General features: G+C 45.4%; 1 protein-coding gene across 1 annotated transcript; it reads right to left on the bottom strand.

The window, feature by feature from the left end:
* Positions 1-12,147: 12,147 nt before the first annotated feature.
* On the bottom strand, positions 12,148-16,025 carry LOC141281921 (uncharacterized). The gene is made up of 2 exons (XM_073813837.1): positions 15,429-16,025; positions 12,148-15,205 (listed from the first exon to the last, which is right to left on the bottom strand). Exon 2 carries the CDS (start codon positions 13,461-13,463, stop codon positions 12,168-12,170), a length of 1,296 nt encoding a protein of 431 aa, XP_073669938.1. The 5' UTR covers positions 13,464-15,205; positions 15,429-16,025; the 3' UTR covers positions 12,148-12,167.
* Between the last annotated feature and the right edge of the window lie 649 nt (positions 16,026-16,674).

Below are 16,674 nucleotides of genomic sequence, written 5' to 3'. Positions count from 1 at the left end.
CCATACTGCTGACTACTCATGAAGATATACACAGTTCTGTGAGAAGCAATGAATTTACTCAGTTAATAAATGAGTGTGGAGGAGGACATCTTCACTTCAATGAAAGACAACCAGGATGGTGCTCTGAGATGTTCAAAAGAGTAGATGAGATACTCGAGAAAGAACCTGAAGAATATCTCACATGTGACATCTATGAAGATGCAGAAGATGAAGGATCATCTGTTGACCCATTGCCAGTGCTGACTAAACATGAGGATTCACTGAGATCAAAGGAGGACAAATCATATCACAAAGATGATGGAAAACCCAACGAGAGACATAAAAAAAATAAAGAAGGTGGAGGTTTATTTTGTAAGTATTGAATATTCTGTTCCCTATCAAAAGCTTTACTTAATGCTGTGCTGCTAAGCGCTATGGGGAAACATCTTTATTGTTGACCAGCTGAATATAGTGTGCAAACAATGGAATTGACCCAGAGGTATATAGCCTCGGTTGATGACGACATCACAGCGCACCCGATTCGAGGATATATAAAATAGATGAGCACCAGCTGTGTCATCAGGTCTTTTTATTTTCAGACCAACTACTGAATGTGTGTGTGCTACACTGAATGCAAATCTCTCTCTTACCTTTTGAACTTCACTTGAGATCTTTGTTACGAGTTAGATTCCAAAAAGATAGAGTGCAGACTTTCTCTCTTTCCGATTTTAAAAGAGTTTAAGTTAAAAGGAAAATATGATTAAGAAGAGTCACGAGCAGTCTGAGTTGAGTTTGTTTTCGCTTTATGGCGAAGGACGACACACACACTTAACTGTTTTGTGTGTTTGGGGGAGGAACATGCTGTCATGGCTTTACAGTCTGATGAGTGCGAGCATTGTGAATCATTCACACAAAAAAAGCTTCGTGCTCGCCGTGATTATTTTCTGACTGCACTGTCAAATTAAGATATATTTCTTTGCGTGATTTCGAAGCGCACTCCGGTGTTTCTTCGGTTCATGTGGGGGATAATTATAATAATGACGTTGATGATGTCACAGGGTGACGATCTTTTGGGCGGAACCAAAAATTGGGAAAGTTTGGTTCCGCCCGGATGTTTCCGCCCAGACCGGGAAGAGGAAACACCGGACATCCGGTAGCATCGCGAGGGCTGTAATCAGCCAAACAAGGCACAGCTGTGAGTTGTTAAGAGGAGCGCCGGGTGATTGGAAGATTGCAGCACCCAGAAAAGTATTTAAGAGCAGTTTAAACCACAGTTTGTGTTCGTTGTTGGTGTTGTTGGTGTGTATTGAAGTGCTGAGTTGTGCTCGCCTAATACGCTGATCGATCTTTATGCTTGCTCTCTCTCTCGTCTTGTGTCATGGATTTATGTTGATGGAGATACCGAAGACCTTATAGGTTGAAGAACAAACGAATATTGACATCCAGAGGAGAGAAACAAAGGAAGAAGAAACGTACTGTTGTGAGTATACACCTGTAGAAAAGTGTGTGTTGGCGACTGGAAACCGCCCTGCCTGTGCATCTGGAGTGTTTGTAGTGTGGAATAACGTAGAGAACGTGAGACGAAGGAAGTGCAGCAGCCGTGAGTAACAAAACCCATTTTATGGAAATGAATTGCATGTACTTGACCTGTAGATCTTTTTGAGTGCCTCCAAGAGAGAGCGGGTGGCCCTACCCCTGAGTCAGTGTGGTGGGTGAGCCAAAGGATCCTTGTATGAAGCAGCTACAGTGACGAAAACAAGCACTAGGCCGTGTTATCATCGCCGTATCTCGCCCAGAGCGAAGTGGAGGAAGACGGGCGTCTTTTGTGTGCACTGAGCGTGGTGGGTGAGTCTTTGGATGTAGAAATTTTCACTTTGAAGTGGTGCTGTGTAATGCCGTGTATTGCAGTGAGATTGCTGTGTCTTGTCAGACGTATCCCCGCCTCCACTCACTCGTCACGGGAAGGCGAAGAGGAAAGCGGTCCTAGAGCAAACTTGTACATGATTATGCTGTGAGTGTGTTTCAGTCTTGAATAACGGAGTGGCATCCTGGAGTGTTTTCGCAGCCAAACACTTGGCGGACGTGTGTTTGGGAGTGGCGGTGAAGAACTGTGCAGTTGGCGGTGTGTGAGTATTACAAATAACATTGCTACCTTACCTGTGTAATTTCATCGTCGCAGAGCTAGAGGCGAAGGAGATCCGCCGCCCCGAGGTCTCTACAAAAGGGCGCCCCTGTCCAGTGTTCGATCGCCCAACGGGTACCGAGGAAAGGGCAGCGCTCGACCCGGTGTGACGGCGTGACGTTCTCGCCCCTCTGCAGACCAACGAGCTCGCCAAGAGGGTTTGGTCCCCGGCGTCGTATAGAGACCACTGTCCAGCTGACACACTGCGGATGCCAGCTGTCGTAAGTCCGCCGCCCTGTAAAGTGCATATTAACCTGCTAAGTCTGCCGATCAACAGAGACGAGGAGTGTGTCGTGTATATCGAGCTGTGAAGGAAGCCACACTTATCAAGAGCTATAGCCGGCGAAGAGGTGAGAGAACAAACTGAGATCGATTCATTGTATTCTTGTGTCCCAGTTGCTGTCTGTGGAAAGAGAGAGAGCCCACGTGAGTGCTAAGAAAACGAGCTGTGAAGAAAACCACACTTACCAAGAAGCTGTAGCCAGGAAGAGGTGAGAGAACCATTTGAGATCGATTCACTGTGTCCTTGTGTCCCAGCTGTCGTCTGTGGAGAAAGAGAGAGAACAAGCGTGAGCGCTAAGGAAACGAGCTGTGAAGGAAAGCCATACTTACCAAGAAGCTGTAGCCAGCGAAGAGGTGAGGGAACCATTTGAGATCGATTCACTGTGTCCTTGTGTCCCAGCTGTCGTCTGTGGAGAAAGAGAGAGAACAAGCGTGAGCGCTAAGGAAACGAACTGTGAAGGAAAACCATACTTACCAAGAAGCTGTAGCCAGCGAAGAGTCACTGCCTGTGGAGAGAGAGAGACGGAAAGGCGAGTGAGTCAACGACAAAGAGCTGTGCGAGTCAAGCGGTGAAGTGCCGCGAGCGAAATAAAGGTACGCAGACAGGAAAAGCCAATACCAACATTCATTGTATTTTATTCTGCCTCCAGGAAGGAAGAGGAGTGTGCCACGGGCAGAAGGAACCAGAGGCGGGAGCCTGTTCCTCGACGTTACCCCCCACCCTCTGTCACTCACTCGGCCGTGGCCCCCTGGAGGGCAGAGCCCGAGATTAGTTTTAATTTCCCTTTCCCCAAGTCCCAGTACATTTTAAATATTTAAATAAATAAAGAATATTTTTATACTTACCTGTCCTCGTTGTTGTCTGGTCATTGGGTTGGTTTTGGGGACCTCCTCGAGGTGGAAGTCGAGAAGGGGCGTGGCTATACAATTAGCAGCCAGCCCCTGGCTGGTGACAATGATATCTCTCTCGGTTCTGCGGAGTTTGATAAATCAGCCTCTGAGAGTTCCTTGCACGATAAAAAGTCGGTCGAGGAGCTTCTTTTGGAGGTGGTAACGCCCCAGGTTGCATATTGACTGGCCTCGCAAGCCAGAGAACCCAAAACAAAGCAAACTAGCGGATAGGTTTCTAGTGACAAAAGGGAGAAGACGAAACATGAGCCTCTCCCCTTCTTTGAGGATCTCCATGGTGAATTAAATAAATCATGGGAGAGACCATACTTATCACATGTTTTCATGCCCACGGCGTCAATTTACGACTATCGTGGGTACGAAGACGCCGAAATGCCACAGGTGGAAGAGACGCTCGCGAGTTATCTCTCGCCTGGCTAGGCATCCTCATTAAAGAAGCCTACCCTGCCCACGAAGCCATGTAAAATAACTTCAGCTCTCGTGGGCAAAGCTTATCAAGCCGTAGGTCAGGCTGGTGCTGCGCTGCATACTATGGCGATATTACAGGCATACCAGACTGATCTGTTAAAGGTTTTGAGTGCAGGCGAGACGATACACAAAGAGACATTTGACAGTTGCATAGGACTACAGATCTGTCTCGTGTTACAGTAGGGCTTGCCGGCGGGGCATATCATATTAAACCAGATCGCTCCATCCCGCTGCTTTTACAAAGCTTCTCCACCTGTCATTCAGGGTTTTTTAGCATTCCCCCAAGAGGAAATAATAAAATTAATACCATAATAAGAGAGTCTGGCAGCGTGGAAACTCTTGCCGGGCGTTTCTGCTTGGGTAATAAGCACAGTACACAAAGGATACATAATCCAATTTATTCGTCGTCCTCCGCACTTCAATGGGGTGATATTCACTTCCGTGAGACCGGAACGAACACATTTTAAATTACATGGACGATTGGCTAATACTAGCAAAATCACGAGAGGTGGCGCTCCAACACAAAAACATTGTGTTAGCACATCTACTTTTTCTAGGGTTGAGACTCAACGCCAAGAAAAGCGTTCTTTCTCATGCCCAGAGAACGACTTATTTAGGGATAGTCTGGGATTCGATTACGATGCGGGCACATCTGTCTCCCGCACGAATCGCGACCATTCAGCATACCCTGAGCAGAGTCAGGCTGGGCCAGGATCTCACTGTGAAACAATATCAGAGGATATTAGGGCTTATGGTATCAGCATCCACAGTGATTCCTTTGTTGCATATAAGGCCGTTTCAGTTGTGACTCAGAGCCGGAGGGTTTCATCTAAGGGCCAACCCTCAAAGGCTAATAAAAGTGACTTTGTACACTAACTATGTGGATAAGACCCCGGTTTCTTGCCTTTGGTCCCACGCTATAGGCCAACTTGTCATTGCGGACTGCTAATGACAGATGCCTCCCTGACAGGCTGGGTTGCGACTTTAGGTGGTCGTCCAGCTCAAGGGGAATGGGAGGGTCATCAGCTCAGTTGGCACATCAATTGCCTAGAGCTGACGGCTGTATTTCTAGCCCTGAAATGCTTTCTCCCCCAACTGAGAAGCTGTCATGTCCTAGTGCGGGTGGGCAACACATCGACAGTCTCATACATAAGTCACCAGGGAAGTCTGCGCTCGCGCAACTGGAACAGGATAGCGAGGCAGATTTTTCTCTGGGCTCAGGACAAGTCCCTGTCACTCAGAACAGTGTACATCCCGGGGACCTGTATGTAGGAGCAGATTTACTGTCCAGGCAGACATTATCGACTGGGGAATGGAAACCCCACCCAGACATAGTGTCTCAGATAATGACCTAATTTTACAGAGAGGAAGTGGACCTCTTGGCCTCTTTTCAGATAGCGCAATGTCTCTTTTACTTCTCTCTGAGTCCCCCAGCCCCCCTGTGTCTGGACGCAATGGCGCACACATGGCCGGTCAAGCGCCTCTATGCGTTTCCTCCAGTCGCTGCTCCCACAGGTTCTAGCCAGTGTTCGCCAGCAAGGCTTTTGCCTCTTACTGATAGCACCGCGTTGGCCAAACAGAGTCTGGTTCTCAGAGATAATATCTCTCCTCAACAGCTCGCCATGGGCGAGTCCAGAGAGGAGGGACCTTCTGTCTCATGTGATAATGCATCTCAGGCCCGACCTGTGGAATCTCCATGTTTGGCTCCTGAGGGGTACCAACTGAGGGACACAGGTTTGTCGCCTGATGTTATTGACACTATTTTGAGTGCTAGGGCTCCTTCCACTAGAAAGAATTATGCCTTTAATGGGGTGTCTTTGAAGTAGAGGTCTACACGGGTCCAAAAATTCCTACCCGAACCCGATCAGACCCCTAAATGTGCTACACTGAACCGACCCGGACCCGTCTGTTGTTTTGAAAGCTGGACCCGGAACCGACCCGGACCCGTCTATTATTTAAAATCTGGACCAGTCCGAGAAGACACGGACCCGACCGGCAAATATTCTTTAGCTAAATGTTATTAATAAGTCAATAAACAAGTAGCAAAAATTAAACTTTTTGTCTTACCCATAGAAGTTAGTCTTCTCCCTCCTTGTACCTGACTGTGTGATGCACAATCCTTATTTCCAAGAAAATTCCATCCATGTTATTCCTCTCTTAACGATTGAAATATTTATTGCTTATTCCAGCTTTAAAAGTCCACTTTACAGTCATGGTGATTTATAACGCAGTTTTACATTTGTTGTGTATCGGGTCAACTTGCTTAATAATGTTTGCCCATTTGGATTATAGTAACGATTGCTCATTCAGTGCCATGGCTGCTTTCATTAGCTTTACTTCTTTGCTGTCATCTCTGTGCTCTTTGAGCAGAGTCGCAAAAACTTTAGATATAACAGCAAGACGCTCAATTTATAATTTTATTATAAAAATTTGAGAAGTCAGTCCAAAATGCCCGGTACGGCGGAATAGGTCCCACCTTCTAAATAAAAGAGCCAATTATCAAAGGTAAAGTAATTGCGTCTCACTGCAGAAGCTCCTCACTGGTAGCCAGAGTAACATTAAAAGAGCACATGCGCGTTAGCTGCCTGGTTGGAGCAACCAAATCTAAACTTTTTAACGCAATTTTAGCGTCATAGAAAAAATGTATGCATCAGTTCATCTAAGTTTTTGTTGCTGTTTTTGAAATATTTTATTTAAATGTGAGTGTGTTCTCAGAGTCCGATCGACCTCGGGTATTACCCACAATGTTAAACAGACCCCGGGACCCGAAGTAATAGATTGAGACCCGACCCGGACCTGGCTGATCATTTAAAATATAGACCCGAACCCGTACGGGTCCCGGGTCTTCGGGTCTTCCGTGTAGACCTCTACTTTGAAGCATGGTGCACGACACATAATGCAGATCCTGTTAACGGCCAGATTGCTACAGTTCTGAGTTTTCTGCAGGAAAAGCTGTCAGCAGGCTTATGCCCGTCCACTCTCAGAGTTTATGTGGCCGCTTTTTCGGCTTGCCACGCTTTGGTGGACGGGGCGCCGCTCGGGAGGCATCCAACGATTGAGGCCTCCAACAAGAACTAAGATTCCTTTGTGGGACCTAGCTATAGTCCTTGAGGGTCTGGTTCAGACCCCCTTTGAACCTCTAGAGTCAGTGTCTGATAGACTTCTGGCACTAAAGATGGTTTTTTAATGGCAATAACTTCTTTAAAAAGAATTGGGCATATGCAGGCTCTGGCGGTCTCGCCATCCTGTCTAGATTTTGCCCCTGGAATGATGAAGGTGATTTTGCATCCTTATCCTGATTACCTACTGTTAGTAAGGGGTGCCTCCTTACAGAGCGTTTGTGATGCGGTGGGCTGGTCCTTTTCACATCTGTCACAACTTCACATTTTATAGCTTGGATGCTCATGTCACTCCAGGATCTCATGTCCTCAAGTCAACATCTCAAGCTGATGTCTATACCATTTGTCCATAAAGGGGTATCCCCCACTGCTATTTATTAGTAAGGGGTGCCTTCTTATAGGTGTTTGTGAGGCGGCAGGAGCATCCTTTCCGCACACATCTATTATTTTTTAGCTTGATTGTTTATGTCTGAGATTTCTTTGCGGTCCTTGTTTGCACACTTACACATCCGTAAAAAGGGTCCAGACATCTCCAAGCATGGCAGCGTGGGTATTGTCGTTCCCCATAGCGCTTAGCAGCGCAGCATTGAGTAAAGCTTTTGATAGGGAACAGAGGGGTTACTTGATTGTAACCTTGTTCCCTGAAAAAGTGGAACGAGATGCTGCGCTGTCTTGTACAGTAGATGTCCCAGGACTGGTCTTCAAACATATTTTATAGCCTTGCATCGGGTGCACCGTGATGTCGTCATCAACCGAGGCTATATACCTCCGGGTCAATTCCATTGACGTGTTAACACACTATATTCAGCTGGTCAACAATAAAGACGTCTCCCCATAGCGCTTAGCAGCACAGCATCTCGTTCTGCTTTTTCAGGGAACAAGGTTACACTCAAGTAACTCCTCCGTTTCTATAAATATGACTATAAATTAAAATCAGTGTAGCCGGGTTAAGAGTACCTTTGTTTAAAATAAAGGAAACCAAAACAGTGGCTTAACATTAAACTGGGGTTCTTTTATTCCTGACCACACTCAAAAGGAGTGCAGCATTAAATATTTTCTTGCTTTCTTTTAGTGTTGGTTTTGACAATTTTTAAAGTGGACAAAAATAACATAACACTGAAATAACAAAAGTTACTTCAATTGGCATAACATAGAAATAAAAGAAAACAAAAAAAAATGAAATTGTTTCTTTGGCTGTAATACTCTGTAATGCAAATAAGCCCCTTAGTTACACAAGAAAACACTATTTTTCACCTAAGCAAACAACGGTAGTGGCCCAACTGTGCTCTGAAAGATAATAAAAATACAAAAAGATACAAATAGGGCCAATTAGAATTCACTCATCACTTACATTACATAATAACATAAGCAACATTTAGTATTTTAACCCCAATCATAACAAAAACACAATTATCACATCAATAGCAATTATAAACACATTCAACACGCATCCATTACATTTTATGAAATCAAAGACACATCAGTAAAGAAATTAATAAACAAAACTTACTTTGCAACAGTCTCCTTTAGCTCACATGACATACAGCTTTGCGTGTGAACTCACATTTAACCTCTCCCCTCTAATACAACAAAGAGAGAGAGTTTCCAAACCCTTATTACAACACTTTATTGAACATTAGCTGCATTACAGTCATAATTTATCACTCAGTATCATAATACAGCACTTACGCTCAATATGAGAAATCTCCAACCAGCACAAACAACGTGACGAAAACCGCTCGCTCGAGGAGATCAAAACACAGCACAAACCAACAACACGAAGCCATCCACTGACCAATCTTTAAAAGATGCAATCATTACACGGTCACAAGTTGATATTTTAGGTTTTGTCCTTAGTTTATAAACTTTATCAACGCTTTCTCACCGCATGGAGCTCTGTTTACTTCCCAGTCTCTTGCGTTCTGCGCTCAAGCTCACGTGCTCATCGTATACTCGTGCACTCTTAAAGGGGCCACAACACTTTTTTTTATTAAAGCACATTACTGCTCATTATTTATTTACACAAGCAAGAACGCTGTTTTAAGTGCATTAAATTAATGGTTTATCACATGCTTTGTTTTATTAAAGTGCAATTAAATTATTTTACCCGGTCATACTCTCCCCTGCTTACAGTCATCGTCCGCGGTGACTGCTAAAACTTATCTCTATTCCTGGAGTTTCCCAGACGTATACAAAACAATACCAGCTAAAACCTGGGAAAGAACATCAGGACTGACAGACAAAGCACTACAAGTGGGCTTTGGCAACCTGTTCGGATTACTATGAAAACCAGCCGTAGACCGTTGGCTTCTACGTGGCAAAGGACTTGGTGCATCCTCCTGACTGCGTGCAGCTCTTTGCTTCCTGGGCACTGGAACTGGCCTAGTTACCACCACATTTAAAGGTAAACCAGCTCTTTCTGTTTCTTGATGGGAAAATTCCCTGACATTATTTGCCTCATTGCCCAACTGTATATCATCATCATAACTTTCTTGTGCTTCCTCCATTACAGCTGCAGTCTCATTCTCTGGTTCCATATTTGGTTCTTGTGATTCCTCAATAACTGGGTCCATTGGGTTCCTTCCAGGTTGTCTAGTCTCCTCCACAAGCACACATTCTACATCCAGCGAAGGCACTTCTCTTTCCATCTCAGAGGTAGGTACTTCTGTTGGTGTAACTCTGCTTCTTGGTTTTGGGACTGGAACTGCCCTCGGACAGGGCCTGATATTAGACCTATGCACCCTCTTCGCAGGACCTCCTCCTACAGGCTCCACCATGTAGGTTGTACCCTGCACTTCCACCACCTGATAGGGTTCGGGTGCCCAGGCATCCTGGATCTTGTTCCGTCCTGGGGGACGATGTCGTAAGTACACGTGCTGACCAACTGATACCTCTGGACAAAATACCCCTTTTTCATGTCTTGCAACCCGTTCCGCTGCCTTCCTTTCCGCATAGTCTCGTGCTCTAGAGTGCGCATCCTGAAGACGGTCTCTGTGAACAGTCAACCAGGTAGGCTCCTTTTCTCTCACTGGCTCCTGACCTAATAACGCGTCCACTGGTAAGTGTGGCTGCCTCCCAAACAGCATGTAATAAGGAGAGTGGCCTGTAGAGGAATGGGGGGTCACATTATAGGCGTAGACCAGTTCTGGTAAGTATTCCGGCCACTTTCGTTTCTTGTCAGGCGGTAATGAACGCAAGAGGTCGTGCAGCGTTCGGTTAAACCTCTCGCACTGTGCATTCCCCTGAGGGTGATGAGGCGTAGTGCGGGACTTTCTTACCCCATATAATTTACAGAGCTCTGCAATAACCGCACTCTCGAAATTGCGCCCCTGGTCTGAATGGAGGCGCTGTGGCACGCCATACTTTAGGAACCATTCCCTCAGAAGGACCTTAGCGGTCGTGTCCGCCTTCTGATCGCGTGTAGGAAATGCCTGGCTGAACTTCGTGAATACATCGGTTAACACCAGGACATTTTCTCGGCCGTCAGATGCAGGCTCCAATGTGGTAAAATCCATTGCGACAACTTCTAATGGATGAGAAGCTAAGAAGGGGGTCCAAGGGGCCTGAATTTTGGGCTGTGGCATTTTAGATAACACACACCTCTGGCACTGCTTCACCCATTTATCTACAGCATCATACATTCCCACCCAATAGCAGCGTTGTCTGAGAAGACTTAGTGTTCTCTCTACTCCCTGGTGTCCCATTTCGTCATGGACACTGCGCAGCACCAGCTCAACTAGACATGCAGGGAGCAGCAGCTGATGGCATTCCCCACTGGACACCTCATCAACAATTCTGTACAAGAGTCCTTCTTTTTCTTGGACCTTGTCCCACTGCTTGAGCAATAATCGAACTGGTCTGGACAAGCCCATTCTCTCAGGTTTTGCGGGTTTCCTCTTCATATCCCAGAAACTCTTAAACACGCTGATGGTTGGATCTGCCTCTTGAAACTGACGAAGCTCATCCTTCGTGTATCCAGGTAACGTTGGGGTATTCTCTAGAGGGTATTCCTCTTCAGTACCTTCATCCTCTATGGCGGCATGTAGTTGTCCTGTTCTTTCCTGGCTAGGCCCCACCACTAGTTCTGCCAGGTCAGGCCCCACAACTGCTCCTGTCCGCAGCCCACTGCAAAGAGCTACACAGCCATCATACTCTGAATCGTCAGTCTCCACTTCCCCGTCTAGTCCTGGTCGTCGGGAGAGGGCATCGGCTGCTGTGTTACACCGCCCAGGACGATACTGCACCTTAAAATCAAATACAGCAAGCTGTGCAGCCCATCTCTGTTCAATGGCACCCAATTTGGCCGTGTTGAGGTGGCAGAGGGGATTATTATCGGTCAGTATGGTAAACTTGGATCCGAGCAGGTAACTCCTGAATTTCTCCACCACTGCCCATTTGAGTGCCAGAAGCTCCAGCTTCATACTGCTGTAGTTTCTGTCATTTCGCTCTGCACCCCTTAACCTCCGGCTTGCATAAGCTATGACAGTTTTTCTCCCCTCCTGCTGCTGGTATAACACAGCGCCCAACCCCAGGTTACTCGCATCCGTCTCAAGAATGAAAGGTAGAGTAAAATCTGCGTAGCCCAGCGTTGGAGCACAGGTAAGTTTCTCCTTGAGATGGTCAAAGGCTTGTTGGCATTCCGTCGTCCAGGAGTCCTTGAACAACTTATTGGCCTGAGCAACCCTGCCCTGGCGTACACAAATGTTTACCACATCATGAAGCGGACCCGCCACCTTGGAGAACCCCTCGATGAACCGACGATAATAGCTGCAGAATCCTAAAAAGGATCGCAGCTCTTTCAGAGTGTTAGGGACTGGCCACTGCCTTACTGCGTCCACTTTCTCAGGATCGGTGGACACCCCTTGGGCAGACACAACATGACCCAAAAACTTTACCTCAGGCTGCAAGAAGTGGCACTTTTCCACCTTAACTTTCAGCCCAGCCTGTCTCAATCTTTGAAGCACAGTCTCTAGTCTCACCAAATGCCCTTCAAATGTACTGGAATACACCAGCAAATCATCCAGATAGACAAGTACCATTTGAAAGACCAAGTCACTCATTATGGCCTGCATGAGCCGCTGGAATGTCGCTGGCGCATTACAAAGGCCAAACGGCATCCGTTGGTACTCATAGAGGCCAAATGGTGTAATGAAAGCAGTTTTGTGCCTGTCCTTTTCATGCATTGCCACCTGGTGGTAGCCACTGGCTAAGTCAATGGAGGAAAACACCTAAGCTTTACTTAAAGCATCTAAACTCTCATCTATCCGCGGCAACGGAAACGCGTCGCGTCTAGTTTTGGAGTTTAATTTCCTGTAATCGACGCATAATCGCAGATTCCCGTCAGCCTTACGAACCAATACCACCGGGGAGGCATACGAACTGGAGCTTTCTCGGATGACACCCCTTTTTAGAAGTCCTGAGATGTGCTCTTTTACCTCTTCCAATTGGTTCGGTGGTATTCTTCGGTAAGGCTGCGAGACAGGAACATCATCACTTACAGGAATCTCATGTGTGACATTCTCAGTATAGCCAAGATCATCATCGCATACTGCGAACACATCCAGATATTCTATCAGAAGTGCCTTTAGCTCTGCCTGTTGTGTGGGGGTACCGCCTATCTGCACTTTCTCTAGAGGACACTGCAAGCCAGGCTCAACCCCTGTCATTGACCTCTGGCTAACTATAACCTCCTCATGATCAGCAGAGATCCGCTGGAACTTAACCTCACAGGAGCTACTGTCAATGTGATGACCCTGGGTAAGTACCCCGAGTTTTAGTTTAGATGGTAACCACACATCCTCTGGTGACAAGTTTACTACCTGCACAGGGAATACACGACTGCCAGGCGACACTAAGGTAGGAACCAAGATCAGGCCACCCGGCAATGGCGTATTTCCTGGCTCAAACAAACCTATGTCCCTGTTTCCCATCAGTTCTCTCGGTATTCTAGCTTGAATTGTTGCCACCGAGGCTGCGGGCACATAGGACTTACATGTACCTGCCACTCGAACCATACGGTTTGCCTCCCCTAAGGTAGCTTCCTGCACTCTGCTAAAAGCAGCCCTCCAGTCATTATCCAAGGTACCCTCCAAGGCATTATCAAATTCAGCCAAAATCAGTTGTTTACAGCGTTGTGCTATATTCATGCCGAGTATGCCTGGAGGTGCTGTGTCAGTCTCCACATCATCGTGGTCACGTATCACCAAAAACCCACACCCAGGTACAGTCAACCCCATTACTTGGATATCAAGTTCAACATACCCAAGGTAAGGAAGTGGCAACCTATTAGCAGCAGTGATTTTTAACCACTTGGTGGTACAATGTATGTCTGTATCTTCCCCATGAAGATGCTCTTTAAAGAAACTCTCAGTTAAAGTGCTTACATTACTACCAGTGTCCAAAAGGCACCTGACAGCTACCCCCCCAATGTAAATTTCTACTTCTGGGCATTTGCCCACTGCACGCTCTAGGAACCGCTCTTTAGTCAGCGTGCCACTCTTTGAGCCATCAGTGCCACCCCTCATCGCTCGGCTCTTCGCGATGAAGGTGCCTCGTTTCCCTGGGGTGAGGACTCGGGTGGAGCTGGCACATTAGTGCTCTCTGGGGCACGAGGTATAGTGCATTGCCGAGCTAAATGCCCAACGCCCTCACATCTCAAACAAATGGGTTGGCCATCACGCGTGTACCTTGGCTTAAACTGGCGCCTACTGGGTTTCTCAGAACTTGGATCAGACCTGTGGGTAGTGAGATCACGGACAGCATTGGTAAGTTCTCCGATTGCTTTCCCTTGTTGTGAGATTACCTTAATTACCTCTTGCAGGGCTACAGTCAGGTCGTTTGTTACAGTATTACTCACAGTTGTATGTTCTACATTTTCTTCTACCCCCATTAAGTTTCTAGTTCTAGCAACATTAGCCCCACGAGGTCTCTCTTCTGAACACCACATCAAAGCCTCCTCACGGACGTCAAATAACGTAGCACGGGGGCGCTCTCGAACCACCTTACGCAGTTCTCTACGGAGGGCTAAATCCCTCACCCCCTCGATAAATTGATCTCTTAACGCCAACTGCATGTTCGGAACAGCATTTGGTGACTGCTGAAGCGCAGCGCTTAACATCAAAGATAAAGCATGCGAGTAATCGCGAAAATCCTCATCATCCAATTGTTTCCGTGCGTAAAACGCATGTAACAATTGGGGAGTGCTTCGTTTTTCCCTGAATGCGGCGCGCAAGAAAGAGAACAGGTCTTGAGGTGACTTATCTTCCCCCCCCATGCACAGCTTAACCTCATCTAGAGCTGAACCCCTTAAGTGTGAGAGGATAAAATCCACCTGATCCTCAGTATTCAAACCTCTCACTCTTATAACTCGCTCCAGTTCCTCAATGAACTCATCAACATTTTGGCTGTCTTTACTCAGGTCCCCACTAAAGGGTACAATTTGTCTCTCCCTTGGTATATACACATAGGACCTAGTATTTACATTAGTCATGTTAGCAAGAGCTGACACTACTTGATCATGTCTACGTCCCAGCTCAAGGATCTGTGATTGAAGCTGTGAAATAGGGTTACCTCCCTCAGTGTCCAGTTCTGGAGCTGCAGCGCCCGCTCCTTGAATGTCCTCAGCCTGCCCAGCTGCACCCTCTATGGGTTCAACGTCCATGTTTTTGAATCGTTACGAAAAGTCTTAGGTCTTTAACAGTCTTTCCAACAAGCCACGTCCTTAACGTTTCTAGTAGTCCTCGACAGCAGTCCTTCGTCCTCGCACGGCTCCTCCCAGTTTGGCACACAATGCTTTGCAGGATCTCCCAACACTTGGCCGCTCCTTAACACTACCGTTGTTTGCAAACACCCACAATAGTACTTAAATAAAAGAAAGTCGAATAAAAAAAGGAACCCCACTCCTGGTACCAAAAATGTGTAGCCGGGTTAAGAGTACCTTTGTTTAAAATAAAGGAAACCAAAACAGTGGCTTAACATTAAACTGGGGTTCTTTTATTCCTGACCACACTCAAAAGGAGTGCAGCATTAAATATTTTCTTGCTTTCTTTTAGTGTTGGTTTTGACAATTTTTAAAGTGGACAAAAATAACATAACACTGAAATAACAAAAGTTACTTCAATTGGCATAACATAGAAATAAAAGAAAACAAAAAAAAATGAAATTGTTTCTTTGGCTGTAATACTCTGTAATGCAAATAAGCCCCTTAGTTACACAAGAAAACACTATTTTTCACCTAAGCAAACAACGGTAGTGGCCCAACTGTGCTCTGAAAGATAATAAAAATACAAAAAGATACAAATAGGGCCAATTAGAATTCACTCATCACTTACATTACATAATAACATAAGCAACATTTAGAATTTTAACCCCAATCATAACAAAAACACAATTATCACATCAATAGCAATTATAAACACATTCAACACGCATCCATTACATTTTATGAAATCAAAGACACATCAGTAAAGAAATTAATAAACAAAACTTACTTTGCAACAGTCTCCTTTAGCTCACGTGACATACAGCTTTGCGTGTGAACTCACATTTAACCTCTCCCCTCTAATACAACAAAGAGAGAGAGTTTCCAAACCCTTATTACAACACTTTATTGAACATTAGCTGCATTACAGTCATAATTTATCACTCAGTATCATAATACAGCACTTACGCTCAATATGAGAAATCTCCAACCAGCACAAACAACGTGACGAAAACCGCTCGCTCGAGGAGATCAAAACACAGCACAAACCAACAACACGAAGCCATCCACTGACCAATCTTTAAAAGATGCAATCATTACACGGTCACAAGTTGATATTTTAGGTTTTGTCCTTAGTTTATAAACTTTATCAACGCTTTCTCACCGCATGGAGCTCTGTTTACTTCCCAGTCTCTTGCGTTCTGCGCTCAAGCTCACGTGCTCATCGTATACTCGTGCACTCTTAAAGGGGCCACAACACTTTTTTTTATTAAAGCACATTACTGCTCATTATTTATTTACACAAGCAAGAACGCTGTTTTAAGTGCATTAAATTAATGGTTTATCACATGCTTTGTTTTATTAAAGTGCAATTAAATTATTTTACCCGGTCATATCAGTTTAATTAATATTTACACTTTTGTTTTATTTGAAAAACATCTTAGAAAGCAAAGAGTAGACTGTTTTAAAATGTATTTCTAAATAATTGTAAAAAATTAAATGCGGTCAGGGCTCCAGACTAACTTTTTCACTAGGAGCACAATGGCCCCCAACTGAAAATTTTAGGGGCACAACCAGAAAATTTAGGGGCGCACACCGTAAATCAACATGCTTACCAAATCTACTAATTTCCACTGTATTACTAATAATTGCTTTAATAATGGATGCAGAAATCAGCACCATCGCTGTCATGACAGTACAAATAGTAAACAGTGGAAACAGTGGAAGAAAAAGTCTTTTAGGGGTGACTATAGAGTGTTTTGCTCATCCTACCCAACAGTTATATTCACAGACACTGAAAAGACTGGATAAGTGCATTAAATGTTAGGCTTTAGTTCTTCAGTTTCACTAGTGTGCTATCTATTAGCCAGTTATTTTCTCAGGTAGGTACAAATTCCTAATAATTCAAAGCCAGGGCTCCAGACTAACAAAACATTGAATTTTGTATGACACCAGCATTCTCATGAGTGTGTGTGTGTGTGTGTGTGTGTGTGTGTGTGTGTGTGTGTGTGTGTGTGTGTGTGTGTGTGTGTGTG

The sequence above is a fragment of the Paramisgurnus dabryanus genome, chromosome 3 (assembly GCF_030506205.2).
Source record: "Paramisgurnus dabryanus chromosome 3, PD_genome_1.1, whole genome shotgun sequence".
In the NCBI taxonomy this organism is placed as follows: domain Eukaryota; kingdom Metazoa; phylum Chordata; class Actinopteri; order Cypriniformes; family Cobitidae; genus Paramisgurnus; species Paramisgurnus dabryanus.
This window is presented reverse-complemented; position numbering and strand designations above follow the sequence as displayed.

Coding starts and splice junctions, on each gene's coding strand:
- LOC141281921 (XM_073813837.1), bottom strand. CDS start 13,463: ATGAGGGGTGGCACTGATGGCTCAAAGAGTGGCACGCTGACTAAAGAG.